The sequence below is a fragment of the Cottoperca gobio genome, chromosome 6, assembly GCF_900634415.1.
Source record: "Cottoperca gobio chromosome 6, fCotGob3.1, whole genome shotgun sequence".
Classification (NCBI taxonomy): Eukaryota; Metazoa; Chordata; class Actinopteri; order Perciformes; family Bovichtidae; genus Cottoperca; species Cottoperca gobio.
The window spans coordinates 3,055,176-3,067,675 of NC_041360.1; the positions used below are offsets into that span (position 1 = coordinate 3,055,176).

General features: G+C 41.7%; 1 protein-coding gene across 1 annotated transcript in view; it reads right to left on the bottom strand.

The window, feature by feature from the left end:
• Window positions 1-6,823: 6,823 nt before the first annotated feature.
• cfdp1 (craniofacial development protein 1) overlaps window positions 6,824-12,500 on the bottom strand; it is an 18,572-nt gene continuing 12,895 nt past the window's right edge. Inside the window, exons 6-7 of the mRNA XM_029434599.1 lie at window positions 10,851-11,009; window positions 6,824-9,860 (exon numbers count right to left, since the gene is read on the bottom strand). Coding sequence (XP_029290459.1) covers window positions 9,770-9,860; window positions 10,851-11,009 — 250 coding nt within the window. The 3' untranslated portion in view covers window positions 6,824-9,769. The remainder of the gene's footprint in view (window positions 9,861-10,850; window positions 11,010-12,500) is intronic.

The following is a 12,500-nucleotide window of genomic DNA, read 5'->3' on the forward strand; positions in this document are numbered from 1 at the left end:
TTCCTACTACATACAAATACGCAGTGCACACTTAGTAATTCAAAGTTTATTGATAAATTAGTTGATGAAAAAAACTCAATTAATAACTACTTATCAATGAACAAGTGATTTGTGAAGCCAAACTGTCAAACATTACATAACCGTAGCTCCTCAGTCATACTGATGTGCTGCTCTTTCCTGTCTCATGTGAAACTACTTAAAGCTGTCTTAAGTGTGAACTAAATATCTTTGTTGACAAAACAAGACATTTAAATGCTTCATCATCGGCTTCAGGAAACTGTGAGGGGCATGTTTCACCATGTTCTGACGCTACAGACAGATGCTGCCAGTGAAACATGTAGTACTGAAATGTCTGAGAGCCTCAGTGTGTCAGACGCTCCATGTTACCAGCAGCCTCCTTTCCAGGGATGGACTGGGACGTATGGATGAGATATTTTATATGTTACAGTTCCATCAGTATAGTGTTTTAATATCAAATGTATATGATGAGCTCAGAAAATAGTGAGCTTCAAATTTTCCAAAGTTCAATGTGAATTGTGTCCATGCACATTTAATAATGTGTCAGTGTGTATTTAGGATTTACAAACAGCCTGTGTACCGCTCTGAGCTTGTGAAAATCAGGTTCCTCGCTTCCAATTCTATATATATCTGACCCATCCCTGCTCTCTGCTGCTACATTAGACATACAAGTGTGTGTGTGTGTGTGTGTGTGTGTGTGTGTGTGTGTGTGTGTGTGTGTGTGTGTGTGTGTGTGTGTGTGTGTGTGTGTGTGTGTGTGTGTGTGTGTGTGTGTGGTTTTGCACGGAACACATCCTGTTGTTTCCCCTGTGTGATCAGCATATCAAACCACGCTCAATTGAACATGCCCCAGACACTCAACACACACACGCACACACACACTCACACACTCACACACCATACACACACTCTGTTTCTAGGAACAAACCTGCCATGTAACATGTGCGTCATGGAAAGCAAGGCTCTGTGTGTGTGTGTGTGTGTGTTTGTGTGTGTGTGACCAGGTGAGAGGGATCACGGGAACTGTTGCTGTGGCAACCAGAGGCTACCACTGGCTGATACTGTGATACTGCAGGTGAGCTGATGTCACTAATCCAAGTCAAGTTGACGCAACAAGGGAGCAGTACATGGGAACATCTGAACAACATCACACACACACACACACACACACACACACACACACACACACACACACACACACACACAAACTGCAGCCAACACAAGAAAAGAAACATCTTGTATGATGATCACCGATGTATAAAAATCCTTGCATTTATTATCAGAGTACAACTGAAATAAAATGAGTTGATAAGCGGTGTATTAATCAGCAACATTGTGGGGAACATGAATGTTTGTCCTAAACTCTCATGGCAATCCATCCAACAGTTGTTGAGATATTTCAGTCTGGACCAAAGTGGTGGACGGAGCATCCAGGGAGCCTGTGGTTCAACACACTCCACATGTAAAACTTCCTCATGCAGAAGCTTTGTGTCTTATAGACAAGAACAGGACATGAAACCAGTGATCAGGGTATCCCCTGTCATTGTTGGCCAATTCAATGGCCAATCAGCACACTTGACATGTTATTAGCGTATACATCTAACGGTGGAGAGAAATTAGAGGTTAAGCTTTACAGAACTCAATTTACTAATTGAGCAAATAGACTTGGATAATGGCAGTGGGGTAAAAGTGTTTAGAGAAATATTTCTAACCACTGGCCTTAACATAACCCTCCAGTGTGGTTCAGTTATCAGGACAAAACTAGAGTAAACTTTTCCACTGAGATTTCACAGCACCTAGTTTTTGTGCCATTTGGTAACATATTTACTTTCAAAGCGCTGTGAGCAGAAACACTTTGGAGAATGCAGACCTACTTAATGTCCTCCATGCTGAGGAGACGGTGCTGTCTGCCTCTCTGTCTGTCTGACTGCTGGCAGAGAAGATGGGAGCTGTCTGTCTCTTTTAGTAAAAGCATCCACCCACACACACACACACGCACACACGCACACACACACACGCACACACACACTAGATGCATCCAATACACTTTGAGTGCATCACTTTCATCATCACAGTTTCTGCCTTTGTGTTATACAATCTCCCCCTCTGTGGCAGGAACACACATGCTTGACACAAGCACACACACACACAGATCTGCATCTCCAGTGTGTCTCATGAAATAGCAGGAGGCAGCAGGTCCATTTGTGAATGCCAAGTTAAGCAAATCCGAACACATCCTGCCACAGTGAGAAGGGAGCCGCCTCTGCACCTTCGTGGGTGGAAACACCTTCCACACGGCAACTAATATACATGAGTAGAGATGACAGCCATGCAGAGCAGCCACATGCACAAGTCCTCTACAGCACTGTTCTCTTTTCACCAATAATCAGTCAACAGCTGCTTAAGAGACAAAATGTTAACCCATTCAACTCCGGCTTTGATAAGAGACCAGTAAACACCACAGACAGCTGTCAATTAACCAAACACCTGAAAACATACCTGTCTACGCCTTATTATCTTAATATATTAGTTTTCCTAGAGCCAGGGTTTACTGGCCAGTATTGGGACTACAAGCTCCAGCTTCACTACTCTGTCGTGGGGATGATGCTTAGCAGGCCAGCACAATGAAAGGACAGAAGAATATTGCATATATGATACAGTTATAATAGTTGTCTTAATTCTTCTTATCAGAATAGGGAAATAAATGCTTAAAATATGTTCAATCAGAATAGTGACTGATATCAAAATACTAAATATACAGAGCAAATGTTTCATTATGTGGATGATTCACTTGTTACTATATAGCATAAAGTCATGTTGTATAATAACTTATTCATGTTCTAGTGTTGAAACTGCATTCCAACTTTGATATCTTACTTTCGGTGCATTATTTGGTGGCAATAATTGAAAGAACAGATTTTACAAATTCTGACAGCATATTCCAAGGAAGATTAAAAAGCCTGCAGCACAAACAAGCAAGAGGGAACGTGCAGACATGTGAATTCACTGTGAAATCCCAATTAAGAACTGTAGAATTAGCAATTAATCACCATATAATAAAGCAGTGCAAATCTGCTTGTGAATAAAGTAATTATTATTACTATTATCAACCACAAGGACCGTGGTAATCATCAGTTATCAGATGCAAGGAACAATGTAAATATTGTGCATGCCAAATAATAGAAGTAATACAAGAAATGTAACCCCTTTTTATTTGTGCACACACACACACACACACACACACACACACACACACACACACACACACACACACACACATATACACACAAACACAAACACACACATATACACACACACACACACACAACCCTCCAGGCAGAGTTTGTGAAACAGAGTCTCAGGAATGTAATAAAGCACAACATAAGACCATTTCCAACACATTATTGTGTGTAAAAGCAACATTAATCCATCCCTAGAACACACACAAGCAGTAATATCAGCTGTCTGAATGTGTTGACAGGTCGGGCCTGCTGAGAATAGCTCTGGCACTACAGGCCACACACTGGCTGTATGTGGCCTTAAACCAAAGCACACTCACTAAAGTGCAGATCAATGCCCCTGTCCTCTGGAGCAGACTGCAGGAGCTGGTGGTAGCTTTTAACACTTCACATCAGTCACTTATGACAACCCGAGAGTGTCACTTTATTCTAATACAATGCACATTTCTAGACTTGGTTTACACTACTCATTACAGTAGCTAGCTATTTTAATGACAGCAGGCTAATGAAAGTTGACATTTGAATAATTGAAGTGCTGCTTGTGTATAACTGGGTGTGTGCTGTACTGAATATTGAACGTGTTAAGTCTTGCTCTGCAGTGTAGACAAATTGCCTCTAAGCAGCTAATATCAAACACTGAGGGACAGAAAAAGCAGACAAAGTATTTCCTGAGCCCCAGGGCTGACATACTTACAGGGACAGACATTTTGCTGCTGCTGTCACTCTCCTTGGCTCCTGGCTTTTAAAACGCACGGTGGTCTATTTCCCAGATGCTACTTTTCCAACAGAACAAGGGTTTCTTCAAGTGTCAGTCCTGCTTCATCCATTCCGTGCTGCAGTCTATAAGAAAAGGCAAACATCCAGCTGTAGGTGGACGGGGTGTTGTTGAATTTGGAGAGTCAGAATATATGCCTGCAGCAGAAGCAAGGGTTTTGCGGCAGCGGCAGCAGCAGTGCGGCCGCCTGAATGTCCAGCAGAGCCGGCAGTCTCTCCTCCGTCCCCCGCCTTCCCTCTCCCTCCGCCGCTCCGCAATTCGGTCACGGATTCCTTCGCGTAACCCCCTTTAGAAATGCTTCAATTAAAACTAGTAAACGACGAAGCGATGATTCTGGAGGTCAAGCGACTGCCACAGTTATGTTGACTGCCAGGTCTGTACCGTGAGTGAAGGCAGGAGAGAACCGCCTCTGCTCTGCCGCTGTCTGCTGCCGCCCCGCCGCCTGTGCTTCCACAGGGACGATCCATGCCAGCCTTAAAGAGACCGCCTCACTGCACTCACCGCTGCGATGCACTCACTTTCAAAACCCACAGCAGGGTACCCCTTTGAAGGACCATACCAATAGTTTGCATGCTCATTTATTACAAGTGATTTATACGTAACATTAGACGTATTTAGCAGACGACTATTTTGCAAATCATGCTGCTGCTGTATTTTCAAGATTTTGATTGAATTTACCTCACTACACTATCTATGCATTACATGCACAGAATAAACTTCACAATGCAACTACATTACTACACTATACATTATACTGTAATGAAAGAAAAACAAGTTGTCGTAAACAATCTACTAATGTAAATATGTAATAATATACTGTAGGTTAATAAGGTTTAAAACTTTAATGAGAGTAGTTTTTTTATCACTCCATGAAGCCAGTGGTTTCATTACAATTTGAAAATCTATTCGCAAACTCTGGAAACTTGACTAACTTTGTAGTACACCACAGTGTCTGAATTCATTTTGATCAGTTACATTGTCATTATTTCCAAAACACATGATTTTCAAAATGGTTAGCTGTAATGTTTATTTGCATTATCATACAGTGACAGATTAATTACAGTATATATAGTATATATACTGAGCTACCTCTGTTTTCACAACATTCCATCTTCTGAGGTTGTGCAGTTGTTTATGCAGTCACTGTCAGAAGATAGTCACATGTTTCTGCTCATTTTAACAATGTGTCCCAGATTTGACATTTTTAACACAGCGACACTTACAAAAATCAAGTTTCGTTATTCATAAACACACCTCTGAAAACAGACAGTTGTGTAAATCAGTAAGTCATTATACAGATTGGAATAGATTGAATGGATTGGTTGTCAAAATGATGTGCACTATAAATACTTTCTCACGCTTTGTGTGTGTGTGCGTGTGTGTGTGTGCGTGTGTGTGTTTTCTGCAGGCGCACAATCAGACCCCTGCTGTGGTTTAAACACAGCAGCTATTTTCACCCACTCACCTCACTTACATGTCAAACATGCATGCCCACATCCAGCTAGTGATGCTCCGTAACACCAGTAGTTACTGTATGTGTGTGCTTCTCCTTAGTCATTTAAAAAGTGTGAAGTTTGACAGCGACCATATGTCTACACATGATTTATTAGATAACTTCCACAACACATGCACATTTGTAATTGATTCTATAGCCCTACCAAAAATAACAACCTATTCTGTTAATACAAAACCAGTATCATCAATAGTGTAAATATTGCATTGCACTTCCTCTAATGTGTTGTGGTAGTCTTTAAGATTATCATCATGGGGGCATGCTGCTTTATTAACAGGTGTCTCAATGTCACCTGTGGTTCTGAGGCCCTCAGCTCCACCGGGTCCCTGTGGGTGACGACAGAAATGATCAGATGCATTTTTCAATTTGATGCATGTCTTTAACACGCATCGAGGAAATTAAACTGTCCAATGTATGCAGAATAAAATCAATCCCTCATAACTGATGGTCTTAATGAGACCCAAATCCATTTCCACCGCACTGCAACAGGGTTTCACATGAAAGAGATTTAGACAAGATATCACTTGTCTATAAATAGTTACAGCTTCATGTTAAAATGATCAGCCCTCTGGCTATCATGTAAATAAAATAAAACATGAGGCGAGGTCGAGGTTACAAACATGCATTTGCTGATGTATAGTGCTGCTATCCTTTAATAAATCCTAATCCGCTCCACCTCGAACATATTGTATCGGGTTGATTGATTCCATCATTCATTTAGATAGAGATAGAGATATTAGAGATTATCTCAAACTGCACCGGTTGCCTATGGGAACCCATTACAGTGAATGGCCTCTGTTGAGATGTTTTGAATGGAGTGGACTTTTAGTGTCCCATGATGATGTAAATCCTGTTTCAGAATAAAATACTGCCAACACACTCCCATAGACACATTCCACTTTATGTGTGTGGGAACATATGTGAGGATAATCTCCTGTCAGCCCGTCGCCGTAAAAATGCTACTATCTGTGTGTGTGTGTGTGGAAGGAAAGGTTCTGCCAGCAAAAAGGTTGTGAAAAATACTGTACACTATTGAATTTGAAAAAATTAAGAATTGTAGGTTAATTTACATATTTTGCACAATGTATTCATATGACTTAATTTCATAATGTCTTATTTATTGAATATTGATCCTTTTGGGGTTCCATAGTTCCGTAGTGATCCGTGCAGTCAGCAGTACAACAGAGGTGGAGGAAGAACGATGATTGACACAGAGGCTCTTCCCTTCTACAAACAGTTCGACAACTCAGCAAACATAACAAACAATCAACCAGCGCATTTAAAATGATCTGTGTTTATTGAATATCTAATATTTACATGAATAAACAGAGAGCGGCATCAAGGCTCCACATTCAAACTAACAAAACATCCTCCTCTCACCACTCTCGTGTCTGTCCTCAGGTCTGTTCTTCCAGGACAGAACAGCCCCTGAGGGACGGGCAGTCAGTGTGGTCCTCTCATATGATGAGATGATGCAGTTAGATTGATTACATTTCTCTGCTGGTATTGATCAGCATTACAGTGCTCTGTACAGTGTCTCCAGAAAGCATGAATCCATGTTATCATAACTTCAGTGGTCAGCAGGGGCTTTGAGTGTCCCATGATGGTTTCAAAAGTAAATGTTCACATTTAAAGGCATTACATCAACTACAGTTATTTTCCAAACCCCAAAAATGTCATCAACGGCCTAAAGAAACGATATTAGTGGCACACTCAAACAATGACACATCTACCAAACAATGACATGCATCTAACCAAACCTTTAAAAAGGTGCAATGTGTAATGCCTGGACACCTGCCCCAAACAAATAGGGCCAACAATTCAAATCTTATTCCGGGTCCATATAATCTACATTTTCAGTTAAAAAAATAAAAAAACAAACAAACAAAAAAAGGTTACCACTATAACATCAGAGCAAGAATATGCACAATTCCACCTGCAGAAACTCAGGGAGCCGAACAAGATGATTTTATGATCTTCACGTGTGGCATCTATCGATTAGTCAGCCGTGTGTTTTCTTGACACTAACTGGGGGCTGTACGCTCCGTGTACGCTTTTGATAGTTTCTTTATTGAACTAAATCACAAGCAGCAGAAACGAGAAAACGACTCGTATTTCCGTCTCATCCTTTCCCGCCTCACGGAAACTACCTCGGCAGGACTCGGAGTCACAGTAGGCTGGTGGAGCTCCGTACACCGAGCTTCTTCTGGAGCTGCCGACCGCTTCACTCCCGGGGAAATAGTTGAGGACGAGGTGAGGGTGCAAGTCGTTTGTTTTGTTTCTGCCAATTAACAAACTATCAAAAGTGTACATGGAGCATGCAAAACACACAGACCATAGACGTATTATTGACATCCCTCGGTGCAGCTGCACTAGTGTCAGCCTGACTCACTATCGCCTCTAGAGGAACAAGTGGTATTACAAGACAGTAGATATCTCTGCAAAACAATACAGACGTTTTTAGATTAACGCCAACACTGTTACCGCTGCACATCAGTTAATTCTAACATGTTTTAAATACAAATTCTGTCCATATCTCACTTATTGCACCTTTAACACAAACGGACATATTAAACCTTAACTGTCTTTTAATGAATGAATGAATGAATTATTACATTATTTTCTTTGAGACATGTGATGTTGCTCTGCAGGAGAGTGTGCAACAGTTTCTTTTTGGATAGCACAGCTGGGAAATGCCAAAGTCAGAAATGTTCAAAACGTACACATGGGTGCTTTAACCGTCAGCACTACATCATGTGTATGGGGCAACATGGTAGGTGACTAATGGTTGGAGTGTTACCAAAACTTGAAACATGAAAACACCTGACTTGATCAATATTACAAACAATATGACACTGCTGTTTTCTTTTATTGAAAATACAACAATAGAGTAGGGTACCAGGGAGTATTCAGGTAAAAAACATCCAATCAAAGAGCCTCAAAAGTGGGGGTCAAGTTAAAAGTTCAGCTTTGCAGAACTCATTGGAAATTGTAATCAATCCATTTTTAGGTTTTTGGAAAAGATTCAGCAGCCGTGGTGTGGTGCTTTGTTCTTGTTTGCAGCAACATGTTCAGTGTTCAGAACATGCAAGAACTCTGGTTTATCAGCTCTGACTCGGAGACAACCCGACATTATGGTTCAACCTCTGTGTTGAAGAACATGGAAGTTATCCTTAAGACCTCCTTTCTTCCCGGTGATAACATCTGATCCAGGCCTTTGCATTCACACCTGGTATTAACAAGCGTTCGGCTTCATTCTGATTGGATCTAGCAGACATGTAGTCTTTGGAAACCTTGCAAACTAGGCTCCTTCTTACTTATTGCAAGAAGGTTATCATAGCCAGTGGAGAAGCACGAGTGCTGGCTTGGCTACCCCCGTCAGTCACTTTGGAGTGGTCACTCAGGAGTCTCCTACAGCGATGCTGCAGTTGGGATCTACTCGTTTTTCCTCTGCAGAGGAAGGTACTGCCTGCAGCTTTTTGACGGGCAGCTTGAGATAGCAGGAAGAGGGGGAGTTATAGGTGACCTTTCAACCTTTTCCTCAGGGTGTGGTTGTGGTCACACTATACAAGCTGTCCTTTACACCTGGCTGAGATCTGACACATTCTGACTGCAAGGTGTTGTACATGCATTCACACCAGTATTAACATGTGTTTTCTCTGATCAAGGTTAAGTAGAAACAGGGCCTAAGTGAACTTGCACAGGAAATTTAGAAAAAGAAACTTCCATAGCCAGCCGCTCGGCTCACTGCTCTACCCAACCTCAACCTTCAGCCTAACCTTAAACAGATCCTAGTTTAAGCATTGAAGTACACCTCTTGCTTTAAGTCACTGTGTCCCCAGATCTCAGCAGTTAATGTGTGCGATGTTATAAAATAAAATAAAAAAGTTTGTATAAACCGGAATTATTCTTTAACCCTAAAACTAAGTCCTAGTTCTAAATCAGCCCTGTAAGGAAGTAGGACAGGCAAGAATGAGCTCACTTCCCAAAAATGACCTTAGTGTGAAGGTCTGAAGCTCTAATTGGTTCTCACAAAGATGGAAGTACAAGAACACTCAGCACCCCATCATCCCACAAAATCAGCCTATTAATATCCCGTCCTGAAATAGACTCCAGCCCCAGCACCGGTTTGAGCTCACTTTACTGGGGAATAACAAGTCTGTCATTAGAGAGAGAGAAAGCAAGATGTAGACGAACATCTGTTCCACTCTGAGTGACTCTGAGTCATTGTTTCATGTTGCTCTTTCGCACTGCTTTTTCCATCTCAAACTGCCGGTGATCGACGCGCTGCAAGAAGTTCTTCCGCTCCACATACCTAAACACACAAGCACAAGCTGAAAATACAATTAAGGAGAAGGAGTATAGAAGCAACGTGCTTATGTGTGTGTGTGTGTGTGTGTGTGTGTGTGTGTGTGTGTGTGTGTGTGTGTGTGTGTGTGTGTGTGTGTGTGTGTGTGTGTGTGTGTGAGAGAGAGAGAGCCCCTGTTGTGTCTAAGTGTTTTTAAATTAGGCCCCATCCTCGTGCTTGGTTGGAAGTTAATTTAGTACATGTTAAGTACAGTATGGTATCAGAGTGCGTGCGTGCACACACACAGCACAGACTCATGTTATTTCCCTCCCTCCAGACTAAAGCAGGGTTCCTGCTCATATGGAACACTCACTACTCTCCAGATTCAAAATGAATAACTCCTGCTCACTGTGCTAGAGCCGTGTCAATATTTTGTGATTGTTGATTGAAGATAACTGTAAGGTAGGATGCAATCGTCACTAGTTAGTAAGTTAGTAAGCCGTATGAAAGGAAAACGTTTTGTCACGTTTAATAATAAAAATAGGAGCTACATGAAAACTAAAGGATCTACTGCGTGTATATATGTATAGTATGCGATACTGAGAGACCATTTATACATAAAATAGTCAGATAAGAATTAGCATTAGGTCATGCTGACAAACCCCGACGTCGTGACATTTTAAAACAAATGCCTTTAAATACCATTAATACCGTATAATAATGCAAGATTTGTAAAGTGACTATAAGGACCAAACAATAATCACTTCAATCAGCTGACTAGTAATACATTTCTGACATGTCTGCTTCACTGTAACACAGCCTGAAAGATCATTTAGAAGAGTGACAGAGCTATATAGCTCTGTATTACCGCTAACAGGTGTTTCAGGATTCAGTAAAAGTCCCAATGATGTTGTAGAATAATATATTTTAGTCAGAAACACTAAATAGGTGAACTATTTTGTCATTTCTGGCATCAAACTGCCGCTGACCCCCACCCAGTGCTGCAAAGTCTCTTACCCCTCTCTGCCCCTGTTGTGGATGGCCAGCTCCTCAGTGATGCCTTCCTCCGATTTAAAAGCGTCCCAGTCCATCTTAGACTTTTCCAGCGTACTCATCTTCTGCTTCTTTCCCCCCATACGATTCATGAGGCTCGACATGCCCACCGGCCGCTTGGCGCTGCAAGCACAGGAGGGGGAGCTTAGCTGGCACAGTACTGAAGCACATTCTGCTACACATGTTCAAAGTAATCTTAATAAAATCAACAGGCAGAGATCAGAAGGAAGCAATCATAACCAGTTAATACTTCACAATGTATAGTTTTATACATCCACTGACACACACTCAAAGGACTCATAATCGTGTAACTTGATCCGATCAGTCGTGATGCCTGTCATTCAGATTGTGAACACAAATTCACCATGCCAGTTATACATATTACACACACACACACACAATATTTCAAGCCTTTATTTGTTTTAATCTTGATGATTATGGCTTACAGCTAATGAAAACCCAAAAATCAGTATCTCAGAAAATTAGAATATTGTGAAAAAGTTCAGTATTGTAGACTCATGATGTCACACTAATCAGCTAATGAACTCAAAACACCTGCAAAGGTTTCCTGAGCCTTTAAATAGTCTCAATCTGGTTCAGCAGGCTTCACAATCATGGGGAAGACTGCTGACTTGACAGTTATTGACAGTCATTGACACTCTCCACAAGGAGGGGAAGCCTCAAAAGTTCATTGCTAAAGAAGCTGGCTGTTCCCAGAGTGCTGTATCCAAACATATCCATAGAAAGTTGCATGGAAGGAAAACGTGTGGTCGGAAAAGGTCCACAAGCAACAGGGATAACCGCAACAAACCATTGAGAGGATCGTCAAGAAGAGGCCATTCGAAACTTTGGGGGAGCTTCACAAGGACTGAGGCTGGAGTCAGTGAAGAGCCTCCACGCACAGACGTATCCAGGACATGGGCTACAACTGTCGCATCCCTCGTGTCAAAGCCACTCATGAACCAGAGACAACGTCAGAAGCGTCTTACCTGGGCTAAGGAGAAGAACCAGTCTATTGCTCAGTGGTCCAAAGTCCTCCTTTCAGATGAAAGTAGATTTTGCATTTCATTTGGAAATCAAGGTCCCAGAGTCTAGAGGAAGAGTGGAGAGGCACAGAATCCATGTTGCTTGAAGTCCAGTGTGAAGTTTCCAGTCAGTGATGATTTGGGAGCCATGTCATCGGCTGGTGTTGGTTCACTGTGTTATCTCAAGTCCAAAGTCAACGCAGCCGTAAACTCGCCTGACCTGAACCCTATAGAGAATCTCTGGGGTAATGTCAAGAGGAAGACGAGAGACACAAGACCCAACAATGCAGACTGAGCTGAAGGCCGCTATGGATGCAACTTGGGCTTCCATAACACCTCAGCAGTGCCACAGGCTGATCGCCTCATTGATGTAATAATTCATGGAAAAGGAGGCCCAACCAAGTACTAAGTGCAGCCACATGAACATACTTTTCAGAAGGCTGACATTTCTGTATTAAAAATGTGTAATATTCAAATATTCTAAGATACCGTAATCATCAAGATTAAAACAAGTAAGTCACTTTTTGAATTAGTGAAATAAACTAACTTTTCCACAATATTCTAATTTATTGAGATGTACCTGTATGTG